Source organism: Pristis pectinata, chromosome 21 (assembly GCF_009764475.1).
Source record: "Pristis pectinata isolate sPriPec2 chromosome 21, sPriPec2.1.pri, whole genome shotgun sequence".
Lineage (NCBI taxonomy): Eukaryota > Metazoa > Chordata > Chondrichthyes > Rhinopristiformes > Pristidae > Pristis > Pristis pectinata.
In genome coordinates, this window is record NC_067425.1 from 8,682,261 (window position 1) to 8,700,618 (window position 18,358).

Sequence of the window (18,358 nt, forward strand, 5' to 3'; positions counted from 1 at the left end):
ATGGATTTTTGGAGTAATCCAGTGGAGTCCACTTTGTCGTTAACCTGCAGAGGGAAACAGGTATTTGTGTGGACAGCCACGTCTCAGATGCTTTTCAGGGTGGCAGATACTTCGGAACAAAGCAGTGGAGTTCACTTTGTTGTTGACCTGTAGAAGGAAACAGGTATTTGTGTGGACGGCCACGATTCGAGTGCCTTTCGGGGTGAGGAAGATGTGGTGGAGTGGTCACTGCTGAGTAAACACTGAGGTGTCGTTTGGGTTCCAAAGTGGAACATTTGGATTTCGTAATTACTCTCTATTTTCTCTTTACATCTACGTTTTGTCTTCAGTCAACGGCGGTTGTTGAAGAAGCCTTTGCTCACATTTCACCTTATGGCTTGCTGAACTGAACTTTGAGAACTATTCCTGGACTTGGAGTTTGGGAATTTGCCACACACACACACTACGAGTTTAGTTTTTGGGGTTAATGTTTAAGATTTAACATTTTTATTTTTATTTTTCTTATTATCATAAGTAGTTATTAATAAAGTAGTTTTAAACACTTATACATGACTCGGAGTGTTTCTTTTGTCGCTGGTTCGTAACAATACAAAAAAGATTATTTTGCTTTTAATTTGGCCATTTCACCAGTTTGATACCCGAAGATATTCTCTACTCATCAGTTTGCAGGAAAAGTCTTCATATTGATATTCAGTGCTAAGATACATGTTGTAATCTAACTAAAATGAAGCCATGACACATAGACACTTGAGTATTTGCATTAATTTCAACAGAAAACATGACTTGGATTATATTTCCTCAAGAATTATGCAACATGATATACAAGATATAGTTCAACTGGGGAACTATACAAAAAATAGCTTATAGGAAACTCTTCTTAAAACACAAATCCAAGTTTCTTTATTTTGTTGTCATTGGCAGGTATTAGAAATCATCTGGCACAATCCGCAGTGTTGATGAATCTCTGTATTGCATCCATTAACTTATATTAATAGCATCAGTGAATTAATAAAACTGGTATTCTTGCTTCCAAACCATTGATGTTGTTACCTTTACTACATTAGATTTATTAATTAGTCACAAAATTGCACTGGCTTGACATTTATAATGTTCCTTCAAGCTTCAACTTCACAGCCCCTCCAACACTTACATGTAACATAAGCTTTGGGTCTCCATGAATTAATTTCACAATGGCCAACAGTAAAAACTTATAACTCCGGGTTTCCGAGTCAGTTGGTTTTTCTTTAAATTTAAGGCTTGACATTTTTTCCTTGAATGTAAGACTCTGAAATAAATGTTTGAAAAGAGGAAAAATGAAGATAAACAAGATAGTTCGGTTGATCATACCAAACAAAATATTGCTCTGGTTTTGAATGTACCAAAAGTCTGATTCATATGTTAACACTAGCCTCTATACACATACATACACACAACTTATTAAAACCACTATGTACATTCAAAAACCAATTATAAAACAATGGAACAAAATGCAAAACATTAGTAAATGCATGGCAGAAAAGGAGCTGTTTAAATTTAATCAGATTTTTTTTCAACAATTAAGATTTTATTTGAGAAGGTGGATGCATGCTACGTATTCAGACCTAGATAGATTACACTGTGTTTACTAATGTAACTAAACACAGAAAAGTCCGTGGTCTAATTGCTTTTCTGTGGTAGTTACTATGAATCATACTTACAGCAACAGAAGCCCACTGCCATGCAAAACAGTGACTGGTTGGCGTCTGATCATGTGAGCGACAGCAGCCAATAAGCACAGAAAATAAAGCAGAAGACAAAGCACCACCAATCAATGTCAGAGTAGCCATGTTAAACAGCTGCTACCTATCCGAACAGGTGACACTAAACATATAGTTACAAATGGGTTATGAAATGAAAGATTTTGCATGTTTATAAATGCCCCTTCCCTCTCCCCCTCCCCATAAACTGGATCAGAATGCTCCAATCTACCTATGTACAATATATTCCACATCTTATAACCTCGGAAAACTGAGTGACAACATTACTTCATCCAATTAATGTATACAACAGAAATGAAACACTACTATGGACAACTTTCAGTTAAGCAGCAAACTAAAAGCTCAAAAGGTTCCATAAACTTATCTACGTGTTCCCATCTAGTAATACTCCTTTACATATAATTTCTGAAAATAAATCACCTTTTCTCTCCATAATCTACAAAGGGGCATCGTGGTCTAATGCTAAATTTGGCACAATGTCCATTGAAAATCTCAAATACCAGTGATAGACAAGCACAAAAATTTACCTGTTCCATCCAGTTGTGTAGTACCAATTCAACACCAATGTGTAAAATAGACTACAGTGTAAAACAAACACACACAGAGCACGTGTCCAATGTGAAAAATTGTAAACATCAAACATCCATACTACAAGCTATTACAAGGTTAAAAGATTTTGGTCCAATCATTTTTCTTTTGTCTAACACTTTTTATTGTCCAGCGACAGAATCATGCCAATTTTCAGGGACAGTAATGGAGAGGAAAAATTAGATTCATACCAAAGAAAACACTTCAATGATTTACATGAATGGAGGCACTCCTTGGTGCTAAGTGCTCCATCCTGAATCAGTAAGAAGCCACAGGTCTGATGAAAATATTAAACATTTCATTTTGTGATGTCAACAGGATAATCATGGGGTGGAGCTTCATCAGTCAATTTTGTAATGGATTCCAAGAATTCTATCCATGGCCTCTGCAACCAAGTGCAAAAAGATATCTTGGCTTTCAGACTGTACCCGACTTTAGGACTGCTTTGTTAAATGCAAGAAATCAAGGCATCTGAACTCTTGAATGGGAATGATGCAAAATATAGGGAGAGGAGGATCTTGTTTTTGGAACTAATTAGTAATTTTTGTGATCATACTTTAAAAAGTTATATTGAAATGTATTATAACTATAATACCAATGATACATTTAATTTCTGTTGAACCACACTGGCTTATAATTTATTTCATTATAGGTTTTGTTACTGAACATTCAGTGCAGTGCACGCTTTTGTCAAAAAATGCCTAATCCTTGGCCTCTCACAAGAAAGAGGCAGCCTTTCGTGGATTAAGAAAAACTTGTGTCACACTTTCACAAGAAGTTGGCCCTCTTGCCTGCTAAAAAGATAGATTTTTTTTTATGAAGGTTTCAAGATTTTGTTTTAAACAGACTTCCACACTTAAAAGAGCAAACTGTTCAGTACAGTACAGGTATTTGTATTTGTCTATCCCTATTCAAATGGACCCTGCAGAACTAAAACCAAAAATTTTTCCTTCTCTCAAAATTGTTATTTCTCTAGTACAAACCTACAGTAATTGCAGGGAAAACATCCATAAATATTTACTTTCTGCTGCACCTCCATTTCATTCATGTACAATTCAATAACTAATATTATACTACAAAAAACTGATCCTTAAGAAAAAGTAGAATCCAATGATGACCAGTATCCACCCATTATTAATTAGTTGAAATCTTATTTTCTAACTCTTGCAAATGTATAAGTTTATTTCTATTAGAGGATGCATGGTTCAAAAAAATATTATGCTGGAAACTATATCTCAGACAAACAGTTATGGAAAAACTGCAGCAATGGCATAATGGAAACACTCAAATAGTCCAACAAGGAACCAATTAATAGGCGTACCGATGTCATACGCAAGGGAGCATGCGTGCTGCAGCTCTGCATCACCCTGCTCAGAGTTTCTGCCAACATGCCTCTGAGTTCTCCTGAGTAACAGTACACGGCATCAATCTTGGGCCACCAATCCACTGCAGACTTAAAATGCAAGGGATAGGAAAGAGAAAATACATGAGACACATTTCATTAAACACAGTTCAACTTAATCATCTTGCATCTATTCACAGTTAATTGAGTGTTAATATACCATTCCTTCACCATCCAGAAGAGGGCAGAGAGTTTGCACACCTTGAAATCTAGTGCTTCCCTGCAGATTTCTAATAACATACATAAAATGGTTTTATCTTTCCACCTTCATAGACTTTAGGAAACTACTCATGCCACATTACTTGCAATTTTGAGCTGTCAACATGCTCCCTTTAAGAACTGGGATTGGACTAACATTACACAGAAAACTAGTGGTCAGAATTGGATCAGGCTTGAGTGAAACTCAGATCGCAAAACATTAAAAAGTTTTATTTATACAGCATGGTAATAGGCCCTTCCAGCCCAACGAGTCTGCGCCGCCCAATTACACCCATGTTAACCTACTAACTCATATGTCTTTGGAATGTGGGAGGAAACCGGAGCACCCGGAGGAAACCCATGCAGTCACGGGGAGAATGTACGAAATCCTTACAGACAGCGACAGGAATTGAACCCCAATCGCTGGCGCTGTAATAGTGTTACGCTAACCGCTACGCTACCATGCCGCCCGGCTGCTCAATATGAGCATTCTGACAAATGTTGTACTAAGCAGTACCTAGCAATCTTTGTCAATAGATCCCAGGAAGTGATGCAGTCTACTATTTTCTTTACATGAATGCAGCTTTGTGTAGAAACTTGACAAATAAATCATTTCAAAAAAAAAGTTACATAATTGAACTGCACTGACATGCATCAAACCCTCCCTCAGTTTCCAGTTGGTTAAGACAGTGCAAACATTATTTTATGTTCTAACTTTACTGTCACATGCAATTCTTTCTGAAAGCTATACAAAAGCCAAGAGTCAACTATACACTGTACAAGTTAATTAAATCTTTCCAGTATAAAGGTCAATCAACAGCCTTGTATAGAGTAAATGTTGTAGGTGGAGGGGATGGGATAGGTAAAATATCTTTAAAAAAAAATTCAGAGAAGAAATGCATAGAGTTACACAGCACAGAAACAGGCCCTTCAGCCCAACTCATCCATGCCAACCAAGGTGCCTACCATTTGCCTGCATTTGGTCCATATCCCTCTAAATCTTTCCTATCCATGTACCCGTCCAAATGTCTTCTTAACTTTACAATTGTACCCACCTTTACCACTTCCAGTTCATTCCACATACCTCCCACCCTCTGTGTGAAAATTTTGCCCCTCAGGTCCCCCTTAAATCTTTCCCCACTTATCTTAAATCTATGCCCTCTAGTTTTAGACACCCCTACCCTGGGTTAAAGGACTGTGACCATTCATCTTATCTATGCAGTTTGATTATTTGTTTATTCACAGTCAGGAAGTAATCAAGCTATATTCAAGCAGTGCTGACAGATGAAGAGTATTACCAGGCTTAAGCTATCCTAGTTCAGAATTCTCTGGAGAACCAGAAAAAGAATAGCAAATAAAGCAAATCACCAATGGAGAAATATCTGTGGTTTAAACATCTATAGGCTTTTGTTAAGCATTCAAAGCCTTCAGACATCAATGAAAAGTAATGTCATTTTCAAAAACCATTGCCTGTGGCAATTTAGGCTAATACATGTTCAGCTATCATGTTACATTTAAGGCAAGAGCATAATTTTTAGCTGGTTGGAGTCAAAAAAATTTTTGCCATCACCAACACCAAATTGTCACTGGATAGTGTAGTTCAAGTAAAATAAATAGGTTTGTTTCTGTTTGTTGTGCACAAAATGGATTTCCATAACAGACGTTAACTCACTTACAGAACTTGAGCTTCAAACTAGAAGTTGGCTTTCCAAACTTTTCCCCATGCCCAAAACACTCAGTTGAAAATTGATTGTTCATAAATGCATAGATACTGTATGTACTGTAATTGTAATTAAAAAGAAAAATTGTAGGCACTGAAAAACAATTGAAAATAGTTGAAAAATACACAATGGGAACATTATCTCAGGGGACAAAAATAAGTTATTTTTTGAGGAGAAACCTTCTTTCAAGACTTGGTTCATCCTGGAACTATTAAGTTAAAAATTAAAACCTCAACTTAGTTCACTGGAAAAGATTTAACTCTTTTCTTCTCCATTAATTTAAATCATTTGTTCCCGGCATATGTCCTATTTCCTTATTGCTTTGAACCACTATCAATACCTCCAAGCTAACAATTAATGGCTCTAGTGTATCCATCAGAGTGGTTTACTTCAGGAATAATTCATGTCCAAAATTGCAGAATTTATGAAGCAGGCATCATCTGAACCAGAAGTACTAACTTTTGAGCCAATACATCAACAGAACAGACCATTAAATCCAAATACCGGTCATTAAATTAAAATCAGATTCTTTTACATAAAGGTATTGTGTCTTTTCATCTAAGATGACAGCTACCTCATATCCCACCCACCAACCACTCTCTGGCAAGTAGAGAGTTGACCTCAACGTGAAAAATGCTTCTCATTTCTCCACACACTCTACCACAAGGACACAGCTAATTGAGATGTCTTCCATTCTCATTGCTAAATTATAATGTTAACTTACACCAGTCTCTGGAGACATCACAAGTATAGTAAATGTCACAATCTGCAAGTATATAATTGTTTAACATGCCATGACTACTTAAAGTGACACCTTGTGGCTGATTTAGTTGTGTAATCCCTAGATCCAATGGACAGACAGCAATCTTCAACATTTTCAACCAAAGCAGTATCATGTTAAGGTGTCATTAAATAATATATTAAACATCAAATTCTAAGAAAGCAATCATACAGTAAAAAATATACTTTAAAAGAACCATTTAGTTCAGGAGCTTAAGGAGAAAGTTCCAACAGCTGGCAGCTAAGCATTTGTGGCTTTTGTTTGAAAAGCTTTGCTTAACAGCCTGCATCCACCATCAGCAAGGACATACCAAATTAGAGTACCCAAGAAAGTTGAATTCAGAAATATATAGCTCGAGTGACAAACTCTGAAGCATGCAGTTGGGGCTGCACAAGTGGCACAGCGAGTAGAGTTACTGCCTCACAGTTCCCGCAACCCGGGTTCAATGCTGACCTCGGGTGCTGTGTGTGTAATTTAGATGTTCTTCCTGTTACCAGATGGGTTTCTTCCAAATACTCCAGTTTCCTCCGACAAATTAAAGACGTGTCAGTAGGTAGGTTAATTGGTTAGCAAATTTCCCTTGGTATGTAGGTGAGCGGTAGAGTTTGTGGGGAGTTGATGGGAATGTGGGGAGAATAAAACGGGATGAGTGTAAGAGACACAAGAGATGGTGTAGTATTAGCATAAATGGGTGCTTGAGGGTCAGCATAGACTTGGTGGGCTGAAAGGCTCTAATGCAGTATGCAAGCTCCTTTACACCATCAGGGTAAAATGCTGGTACTTTCAGGCTTAAAAGCTGCAACGGCTAGACATCTCCAGACCTCAAACTGATGTTGCTTCAACCTCAGCATTGGTTGAAAAATGACGGCAAATAACACACTGGTCCTTCATAAATGGACAATATTAGAGGACCTTAAACATTCCCAAAAGGTCTGCCTCCTATGGTAATAAATATACTTACTCTTTGTGTTAAAGCATAATCTGAAATTTAATCTTAATTCAAACATAGCAAAGTGGGAAGCTTCAGAATGCATGAATAATACAAACTAAACAATTTTTATTTAAAGTTCAACTGTTCCCAAAAAAAAAATCAGAGAATATATACATGTTAAAATATTACTCAGTCCAATCTTTTCCACAAACAGCATGACTCATGAGACTCTGGCACATATTTAAACTGATTTTTTTTAAATGAAACATCCTTCTCTGGCTGAGGTCAAGGGAAACAATCTTGCAAAGAACCATGAAATTATTCAATTTCCCAATGTGCCCAGAGAAACGATGAATGAATCCTTTAAAACTGCATGTTCACCATGAGCGATCTTGTTTACGTTTTAAGGTCAGTGAATATTTCCTTAGCAATATTTGAACCTCATTTCTACTCCACTTGGATGAAGGACCATCATTAACCTTTGGACCACTGAAGAATTTCAGAACAGAAATGCCTCTGCTGAAGGCTTAATTTGGAAACAAAAATCACTCAGAGTCTAACACTGTGCAGAATTAACTGACCACAATCTGGACCACCGGTGGGGATATGTTGGTTTTATATTCGTAGTAATTATAAAGATCAATTCTAGCAAACTTCTTTTCTGGAAAAAATGAATCTCATCTCTTCAAAGGCGCCTGCCTACTTGCTGTTATTAATCATTCCTATTTCAGATTTTTGGTTAGAAAATTAGCCCTGAGCACTAAGTAGAAAGGCTCAATCAAACAACAGATGAACTCCTTGGGATCATCTTTGAGAATACCCCAATACACTTCAAGGCAAGTAGAGAGTTGGAACCTAAGAGTTTGTACCACATTCAAACCCAGTTGAAAAAACTGTATTCAAACGCAAGAAAGCACCCCAAACTTCCAGTTTAACAAGGAAATCCATCTCAGAAGTGACTTCAGTAAAAATCTTCACAAACTAATTTTATACAAGAATGAACCCACAAGGCTTCAGTAAAATGCAGAGTTAATATTTAAGTTCACGTTATCACTTTAACAAAGCACCGAAGTTGTGTTCAGAAATTTGTACATGACATTAACAGGTACCATTCAAATCTACTTACTACTTACACAGCACCAAAGTAACAATTTGCTGCAGCATTAAATACTTACATTGGTAATAATTCTGTGCAATGAATTAACCAACACATAATGAAAGGTTGGAGGAGAAGATGATGCCAAACAGACCTGCAACAAGGCAAAGAACTTAATGTCAGCAAGAGGATGTATAAAATGCAATCTGCCAGGTTGTTGAAAAAAACCCAAGGGTTCAAAAACTAATCAGCCCACCACACTGTCCTTTTTGGCATACGTACACCTGCACTGCACACCTGGCTTCCGACTGTCCCGCAAGCCACTCACTAGGGGAAAAAAATTACTGAAGGCTCACCACTTTACTTGGGGTCCCTGAAAAAAAAAGCTGCCTTTCCGCACCTCAAGATATGATATGTTACAGCAGAGTAAAGCTAGTCTTCACATTTTGCCCATTCAGATGAAGATAAAAGCAGTGCTTTTCAAAAAAATAGGGGAGGAGATCTCCCAGTACTTGGGCTAATATTTAACTCACAACCAAATTAAAATGGATTATTCTGTCACTTCTCATTGCACTTAGTTGGACACTTTTTTTCTATCCACTGCTTGTATTGTGCAGAGCCATCCTTTGCAGCCTTGCTTCTCTTACTCCATTCAAGTCATTGACTTAACTATGTCATTGCAGCAATTTTGCTCATTTGCTGTCATAAAGCTCTATGCAAAATTGAACTGTGCAAGAATGCTGTGCATTTACTTGTGAACTACCAATAAAGGTCACCACTTCAAATTCCACCATGGCCAGGCATGGCGATTGATCTGGTCATCTTCAAGAGACATGGCCTCGAAAACTGCTCAAAACCTTTCTACATCATCCTTCCGGGGAATCTCTTGATTCAGCAGGTAAAACTGCAAGCCACTTGAACTAATTTTAATTACAACAACTCACAATATAGTTACACATACTTCATATGTATAATTACTTAACATTCCTTGGTGTAGGAAAAGAGGAAACGAAAAAGAGAATCAAAGGGGAGTTGATGGGCATGTGTGAAAGAGAACAAGTTGTAGGGTACAGGGAAATAAGCAGAGGGGGAATGAGACTGAGGAATGGGTCTCTGGGAGTTATCAGGGACCTCAAGGGCCAAATGGCTCCTGTGTCAGTACAAATATAAAATTTAATTACTAATCAAAAATATAATTATCCACATTTGGATTCCCAATTAGCTACGTACATCATGTAGTCAATGTACTGGTCATCCAATGGACTATTAACACCCTCTGGAGTGATCTTTCAAGTTATTCAGTTACATAGAACTTACTTTTCAAAGAAAGGAAATTCCTGGTGGTTATGCACATCCTATCTTTCTTTTGTTCAACTAATCAAGTCATCATTGCCATAAATATATTCAATCACTTCATCTATGGCAAGTGATAGGAGCTTCAAGTTCTCCCAATTCTAATTGAATGAATGAGCATATACAAGAACCTGAATCGTCTAACCCTTTCCTCATTGTTCCCATACCAACACAAATCACACACTTATAATTCCCAGTCATAATCATATCAAAGCAGCTCCAAAAAAACAAACACATATCAAAGATCATCGCACGCTGCACCAATGGTGTGATAGAGGGGGCAGGTTTGAGAGAAACAAGTGCAAAGTTCAGTACATATACAAATGCCTGCAAAGATCGGCAGCCCATGCTTGCTCATGGAATTTCGCAATACAAGAGGCAACAAGACACAACAGGTTCCCAACACCAATCGAAACTTTTAGTGCTGATTTATAGTCTTTTGTTTATATAAAAAGATATTTTTCTGGACAATCTGTCCCATTATTGAGTTAGTGACATAAATTTTATAAATTCACTATTAAAGGCAAAAGATGTGAAAATTAAACTTCCATGAAGCAAAATTAAAGTACTGCAAGATACCTTGAAGTGACTATTGTTATGTGGGTTGATACGAAAACAGGAAACAAAACAATCTATCATGAGATCCACATCTGCACTCTGGCTGCCAGCACCTCTGGAGAAAGGCTTGCTAGGATTGAACAACAGGTTCTGTGAAGTAACAACATACCAAAGCAATTACTGAGACAAAGAAATATTATGTTATTTGTGTAATGAAATTTATTGAGCATTTATTTCGCTTTATCAGTTTCAGAACTTCTGCTAAGACTTCTTTTAAGCATTTGTCAGTCATTTTTGGAGTTTACTTTCAGAATTTAAGTCAAGATAGTAAAACAGTTTTGGATTAAATCAGAGTTATTTTGGCAGGAACAGTAAATAGAAAAAAGATCATATAACTATCTTCACAAAGTATCCTGCCAGGAGGAATCAAAACGAATCATTGTCTATCTTCCCTACAGCTTTTACACTCATAAAACAACATGCATTTTGCTTAACTGACACAGCCATCAAGGTCAGTTTTAACTGACAAAAGAAATATGATGCTCCAAGTGTCAACCGAGTATCAGCATGCTTAACTGCAGTGGAGGAAACATGCAGCCAGGGATTTAAATGGTTAAATATTTTTAATTTCCATTTTGGGTTTAAACTGAATCCAAGAAACATTGATTATAGTCATCCAACAATTAAACAATTTAAAATAACATCACTTAGCTTAGTGAAACGTATTTTTAAGTCTTCATATTCCCAATATGAAGGGATCAAGTGAATTTCTCCACGAGTCCCTGAGGTAGTTAATAGAGCCATTAGGGGTTGGAGCTATAGCATCAATCTGCCCAAAGTCAATCAGATCAAGAAAGCACTAGCAGAAATATATGAACATCCTCCCTGTTCACCCCTTATGGTACAAGTTGACAGTCTATATTTTTAAAAAAGAAATAGTAATATAGGAACTAACATATTTCATAGCAAAGGACATTTTTGTGGCATTAAATAAAGAGCATTTTGAAAACATACAAACTTTCTGCGTATAGATTTGACACAGCCTTCAAATTTTGTGATTGTATGTGAAGATCAACTCCATGGAGTCAAACTGTGTGCAGCTAACTGCCCAAAAACTTTGCATCATTTTGTGAAATTGTGTCAACAATTTACCTGGCAAACCAAGAGTGTTTTCAATGCTTACTGCACGAAAGCAATTCACTTTATGACAGAGCAGCCTTAATGGTTCTAACCTGCAATCTGTGCTATTATGCTTTGATAATCAATAGAGAATGCTACATTGGAACTGAAGTGAGCTCGCCTGAATGGAGAGGTGCCAAGCTCACTTTAGTTTCATGTTTTGAGCTTTTGTCGTTCAGAAATCTTGTGGTAAAGTAACAGCAGTCCATAACTGATGCCGTACCTGAGCTCTACTCGTTTACCAAGCCAAAAATAGTGAGTGGGTGGGCAATACTAACAATCATTAATTTTCTTCTCTTCAAGTCTACATATCTTGGACTCATCCCCAATCAATAGGGACATGACAACCTATTCCCCAGATTGGTCAATGCCCATTTTTAGCCAGGTACATGGAATTACTTAAGAAAAACTAACCTTCCCTTGGATACAAAATCATCCTGATTTCTAACTCCGTAAGTAGTAGAGACTAGGAACTCATGAGTGCAATAACACTGTGCTGCTAATAGCTGCAACAAGCTAATTTTCATGGCATTTATAAACTGGGAATGTATGCCTATGACAATAAACTTAAACTTGAATCTGTTGTCAGGAAACCCACATCTTTCACTTGCCTGATGCAGCACACTGGGCGTATAAATTAGTTGGAGCAACAATCCTGACATAACATTTTCAGAAGAAAATGGATGAAAGAACAAAACAAATCACAGAGTTTTATTTTTAAACTGCAGAAACAATTCCATCCTTCAATCTACCTTCCCCAAGCTAATTATCTAATCCTTTTTTTCTCAATTCATTTAAATGTCCATATGAATAACAGAAATAATTTGCTGTGTTAAAAATGTCATCATTTGGTAGATTTATTCAAGTGGAAGCAATGGACTTCATGACATGTAATAACATACCTTAAGGTCAACAACCATGGACTGAACCTGAAAGCAGATAACAGAGTTGTCCTCCCAGCTGATGTACGTGGAGGCCTTGCAAAGTTTAACACAGGCTATAGCAGCACTTTCAGTTAGTTGTCGACTACCACCATGACCAGCAAGAGCTTTCTTTAAGTTGTCCAGGAATAACTTCTGCACAAAGTTCAGGAAGACAACAATGAGACAGAACAATTCAAACCTCCTGCAATTCCACACATTTACACACTAATGCCCTCAAGATCCATTAACAAGAAAATTACACCAGGAAAAAGTCTTAAAGGGAAGCAAGAGCATCACAACAAAAATCTGTCTTCTTTTGATTTAGATTCATAGAATTATCATAGCAAAGAGGCCATATAGCTCATTGAGTCGATGCCATAGTTACTGGGGTACCAGAGAGAAATGCTATACAAATTTACTCAAGGCTAGGGAATTAGGAAAAAAGAGCTGTAATAGCTGGAAGGTATAAATGTCATTCCCTTTTCCCTGAACTGTTGATGACTTTGGTATACTTATATTCAATATTGGGAATACATAGTGGGCTCGACTGAGTCAGTAGAAACCTGGAAAACTTTCACTCAGTTGGAAGCAAACCTAAGTAAACCACTGCCTCAATTCCCCTTAACTTACCTGAGCCAAAATCAGGAGATCAATCTTGGTCATCCAGGTGGTTCCAGAGTCACACAAAGAGCTCCTGCATGGCAACAGGACCTTGAGCAGCTTAATCAAGTAATGTGGCTGGATCAACGCAAGGCCCCACCCTCCCCACAAAATTCCTCTGGAGGTAGTTGACAGCCAGCTAAACCATACCTCCAGTTTTACCAGCTGAATGTCTCAGATATTCACAAAATGTAACAACTATTAAAAGTGAAATAAAGGATAAAAGAATGAAAAAAATGGAAATTTTATATAAAACTACTTAACAATTAAAAATATTAAACAAAATATGAACAATTAAAATATTACCCATTCTTCCCCACAGCCATACAATCCACATTGAAATCAAGGGGTTCACAGATGTTATACCAGTCCAACCTGGAGTCCATAGCTAGACTCCACAGAGCACTAGTGGAAAATGTCAGAATTCGGTCAACAAGTTTGGAATTTGTGCATGTGCATGGGAGTTCTAAAATGTAGAGACATTTACACTGAGAAATACCATTCGTTCTGTGTGGAATCATTGAAATTTACCAGCAAAATCTGGATCCAGTACATTGCACTTTCAGCCTAAAACACATTCTGTATACCCCCTTTATAATAGAGGTTATCCTGCAGTCTACATTTCTAAGAAGTCATTGGTGGAGATGAGCATACTCCAATGCGAGTTCTAAACTACATTCGCCCCCAAGTTGCAAGTAAAAAGGTACAGTGCTACTAAGTTGTAAGTAGCTTCACAGCTCCAGACAGCCAGGTTAACTTGTGACCCTGAGTGTTGTCACTGGACTTTGCACATTCTTGCCATGACCACGTGCATTTTCCCTGCTCCAGTTTCCTCCCACATATTGGTTGATAGGCCAATTGGCTTCTATAAATTGGTTGTTAGGTTAACTGGCTGTAAATTGCCTCAAAGTGTAGGTGAGTGGCAGGGACATTTGGAGGGAAGGTAGGGAGAAGTTGATGGGATGTGAGAAGAAAAAAAAATGGGATTAGTGAAAATGGGTGCTTGATCATCAGCATGGATGTGGTAGGCCACAGGGACCATTTCGCTTACAATAATTGAGGGAATAAAAGGGACGGTTTAATCTTAGTCCACAGGAATGTGTACATCTGATTCTTTACCTAGTCTGAATTAACCAAACTCAGCCAAGGTGGCAGTAACAGGACCAATTTGTCTTGGTATCCTCAGATTAGGAAGAGGGATGTTCATGGTTAATGCTAAAGACAGACATTTAGAAACTTCTTGCTAGAAGCTTAGGTAAACACATCTGCAACAATTACAGGAGAGAAAAGGTTGGCAAAAACAAATAATAAAAAATGCTTTTAAACTAACATTTGAAATAGGCATATAAAAGGGCACTAAAGTAACTTGTTAAAAAGGGAAACTAGTTTTGCTATAAGAAATGAAATGCCATTCCTGCTCCATCTTGGAGCTCTGATTATACTGAATATATTTATTCATGAAACTAGGGCAAGTGGGAGGAAAAGGAACAGAAGAGAAAAGTAATGAGGCAGGAGAGAGAAAGAAATTCAGAAACCTAATATTTCTAGATATCCCAATAAACTAACAGAAATCTATCTCATAGCTGAAGTATTCTCATTGGTGGCGATAATAATTATCACATAAAAATGTTTCTCATTGTTGTGCAAGAAGCTGCCATTGATGACTCAACAAGCAACTGATCTCCAGATAGTTACCCATTCTGCCAACAGCTCTGATACAGCACGCCTTTCTTTGTTAAAGGTACAGTTTAAAAAAGGAATGCAAACTAGACAAAGGTAACAAGTGCAATTTATTTTAATTCTGAGCACATGGCGGTGTGACTTCCCCAAGCCCTCACTAACCAGATGAATCACTATACAGGTACTAGTCAGTACTTTTTTTGTTTTGAAAAAACAATTGCTCAGCGAAGGCTTGCACAGAACATTGGGTAAAAACACAGTTTTTTCTACCCAAGACCAGGCTGAATTTGAATGAAAATTTCCAACTACTAAGAAGCATGACTAATTCTCAATTGACAGCAAAAGCTCTACAATAAAAATCACTACCATAATTAGAAGCCAATTGCACTATTTCATTCAAAGAAGTAGGACGATCTTTGAAGCTGTAAAAAAAAAATTGGCATCGTGATAGGAGCTTTAATTTATCATTCCGCGAGGCACTAATTTGCAGTGCTACAAAACATGAAAAAATATTCCCCTCAGGCAATTCTATTTTTTCTTACTGCTCAAGTGGTCATTCACTTCTGTAGAGCAAACATATCACAGACTGGCCTCTTCATATTGGCAAATGGCTGCTCAGTGAAGAGGAGCAGCTGCACACGGCTCACTGTCCAACATTTTACTCATGCGAATTACCGGGCCTTTGCCCAGAAGCCTAGGCAGCTACACTATCTTAAAACAAGAAACATTGTGGGAAATGATGAGTCGATGGTTTACACAATAATATAAATTTGTACTCTTCTGTGTGCTGTAGTCTTTTTAAGAATGGAACACAGAAGCTCAGTGCTTTAAGTTACTGCACAAGCAGCCAAAGTTTTTGGTCATTTATCCAGAGAGGATTTTGAATCCCATCGTAGCAGTGGGAGAATTTAAATTCAACTAATTAAATAAATCTGGAATTGGAAAATCAAACAACAGTAACCATAAACCTAATGGAGACACAGGAGACTGCAGATGCTGGAATCTGGAACAACAATCTACTGGAGGAACTCAGCAGGGTTGAGCATTATCTGTGAGAGGAAAGGAATTGTCAACATTTCAGGTCGAAACCCTGCATCAGGACTGAGAATAGAGAGGTGAGGGATGAGAGCTCTCAACCCGAAACGTCGACAATTCCTTTCCTCCCACAGACGCTGCTCAACCCACTGAGTTCCTCCAGCAGATTGTTTGTTACTCCATAAACCTACTGGATTGTCAAAAACAGATTTGCTTCACTGATGTACTTCAATGAAGGAAATTTGCCATCCTTATCCAGTCTGGCCTACATGCAAGTCCAAACCCACCAATACGGCTGACTCTTAACTGCCTTCCAAGTTCTGGGGTAATGAGGAATGGAGAGTAAATGCCAGCATTGCCAGTGGCACCCAATGATGTCACTTCTCTCAAAGTGAAGCTTCAATTATCAATTTTCAAGCTGGGGTAACCAATCTACAACATTAACTCATGTGGAAATAGAATTTATTATTTCATCTTGTCCTTAAAGATTATGGCAAAAAAAAGATTCACAAATCCAAACAATATGGGGGGGGGGGGGGGGGGGGGGGGGGGGAGAAAGAAAAGGCATTTGGAGGGGCTCCTCGAGCAGCTCATGGACTTTGAGTAGCTAACGACCAATCAGGTTGGCCCTGGGCTTCCTGTGCGTTTAAACAAGAGCTGAGCAGCTTCAATCTGATTATGGCAATAAGGACAAGATCTACAATTCCTTTAATATAGAAAATTAACCAGAATTCTTGTTCTTGATCACTAATTAGCAACCGTTGTTGAAATGTGCCCATATTGATGTCAAATGAGAAGAGGATTATTATTTTCTTTGGTTCAACAAATGCATAATCAAAGCTTACAAACAGCAAGGCAAGCAAGGAGGACCCAAGAGTGTAGCTCAGACAAAGTGTCAGTATCTTGGAGATGAGTGAAATAAACTTACCTTGTTCATTTTGCTTTCTTCAACCAATTCCTTGGAGATGTCCTGCAGCACATCAGGTGAGAGGATGAGGAGGATGATCTGCAAAGGCCATACAGCAGCTTTTCGTTTGGCACTTTCGGCAAAACTATCCACAAGGTCAAACAACTTCTCTGAACAATCTGCGTGTATTTTGGAGGGAGAAAGCAACCAAGGAAAAAGAATACAGGAGGTAAAACATCTAAATTACATCAAATATGGTATCAGATGATTCACTAACCAATCCATTCTGACAAAGTAATTGTTTAAACTTTAGAAGAAAATTATTCAACTATGCATAGTACAAAACTAATTTTCATTATCAGAAAAGAACCAATAATTGTTCAATAAAAACATGTGCTAACTTATTATAAAACATTACAATTTCTTGGAACAAAAACCAGACATTCCACAACTGCTCCACGTCCCAGAAATCTGCAGCACCTGTTAGGGTCATCAGTGGTAAATGTACTACATGGGTACCTACTGTGCAGGCCCTAGGAGAAAAATGAATACTTGGGTTAAATAGTTTTGGGTGCATGAGTCGTGCAACAACGGTATATAAAAATTGGTTCAGTGCCTTCAGTGCATCTGTAGCAGAAATCAATGAAACAAATTATTGGTCCATGCACAGATTTCTTCCATGATGAAAAGAACACGTGCAGCATGCTTTGTAAATATAAAATCTAAAAGTGCTTTTCATTTGTACATAAATAATACCTAAATGGACTGAGCAGATATAACCTCCAATTTAAGAATTTTTTTTCAGCCACTCCCTTCCCTTCATTTTCATTAATAGTTTATCAACAATTTCTAGCTGTCTGTGAATTAATGCTCTGCAATTCTACAAGGACATCAAAGCACTGACCAACAAGCATTAACCCACCAAGCTTTTAGAAATGCCCTACTTCAGTCACTCCACTTCAAATGCAATCCACTGCGTGAAGCAATCAGATATCTCACCATCTTAAGCTACTACATAATTTTTTTTTAAAACTTCTTTTTGTGTGTTCTCAGGATGTGGGAGATGCTGGTAAAACCACATTCACAGCACTACCCCGAGGTGATGGTGGTGAGCTTACTCTTCCAACAGCTGCATTCCTTTGTGTTGAAGAGTGTAAGTATTTTGTACTTGTCTTTTGACTATTTTTATTCTGCATTCAAATGATCACCAGAAAGTCAATGAATATTTCCCATATTTATGCATTTCAGATTTGAATAAAATGGTCAAATTAGAATCTGCCAACACCACCTTATCATTGATAATTAACAGTTTGGTTCACAAAGCATCCGGTAAAGTATGCAAACACAGCCACAGCAACATCCAAATAGAACCTAAAAGTTTTCACATTGAACTTTCAGAAATATCCAACAGCACTCTCCAACCAATGACAATGATACTCGTAGCATCACTTACCTGCCAGATCAGGCTGGGGTCGCTGGTATAATATGGTGAACTCATCAGGATAATTTTCCACCCAATTCCAAAATGCCTATATATTTAAATATTTCAAAGTTTGTTATCACTTCACCTTATAATAGAAGGATTATAC

General features: G+C 37.6%; 1 protein-coding gene across 6 annotated transcripts in view; it reads right to left on the reverse strand.

The window, feature by feature from the left end:
* Window positions 1-18,358, reverse strand: part of nf1a (neurofibromin 1a) — a 261,284-nt gene that overhangs the window by 177,536 nt on the left and 65,390 nt on the right. For all 6 annotated transcript variants that reach the window (XM_052035185.1, XM_052035188.1, XM_052035186.1 and 3 more), the window contains exons 7-13: window positions 18,223-18,298; window positions 16,791-16,948; window positions 12,467-12,640; window positions 10,407-10,535; window positions 8,554-8,628; window positions 3,667-3,798; window positions 1,151-1,285 (exon numbers count right to left, since the gene is read on the reverse strand). In XM_052035185.1, coding sequence (XP_051891145.1) covers window positions 1,151-1,285; window positions 3,667-3,798; window positions 8,554-8,628; window positions 10,407-10,535; window positions 12,467-12,640; window positions 16,791-16,948; window positions 18,223-18,298 — 879 coding nt within the window. The remainder of the gene's footprint in view (window positions 1-1,150; window positions 1,286-3,666; window positions 3,799-8,553; window positions 8,629-10,406; window positions 10,536-12,466; window positions 12,641-16,790; window positions 16,949-18,222; window positions 18,299-18,358) is intronic.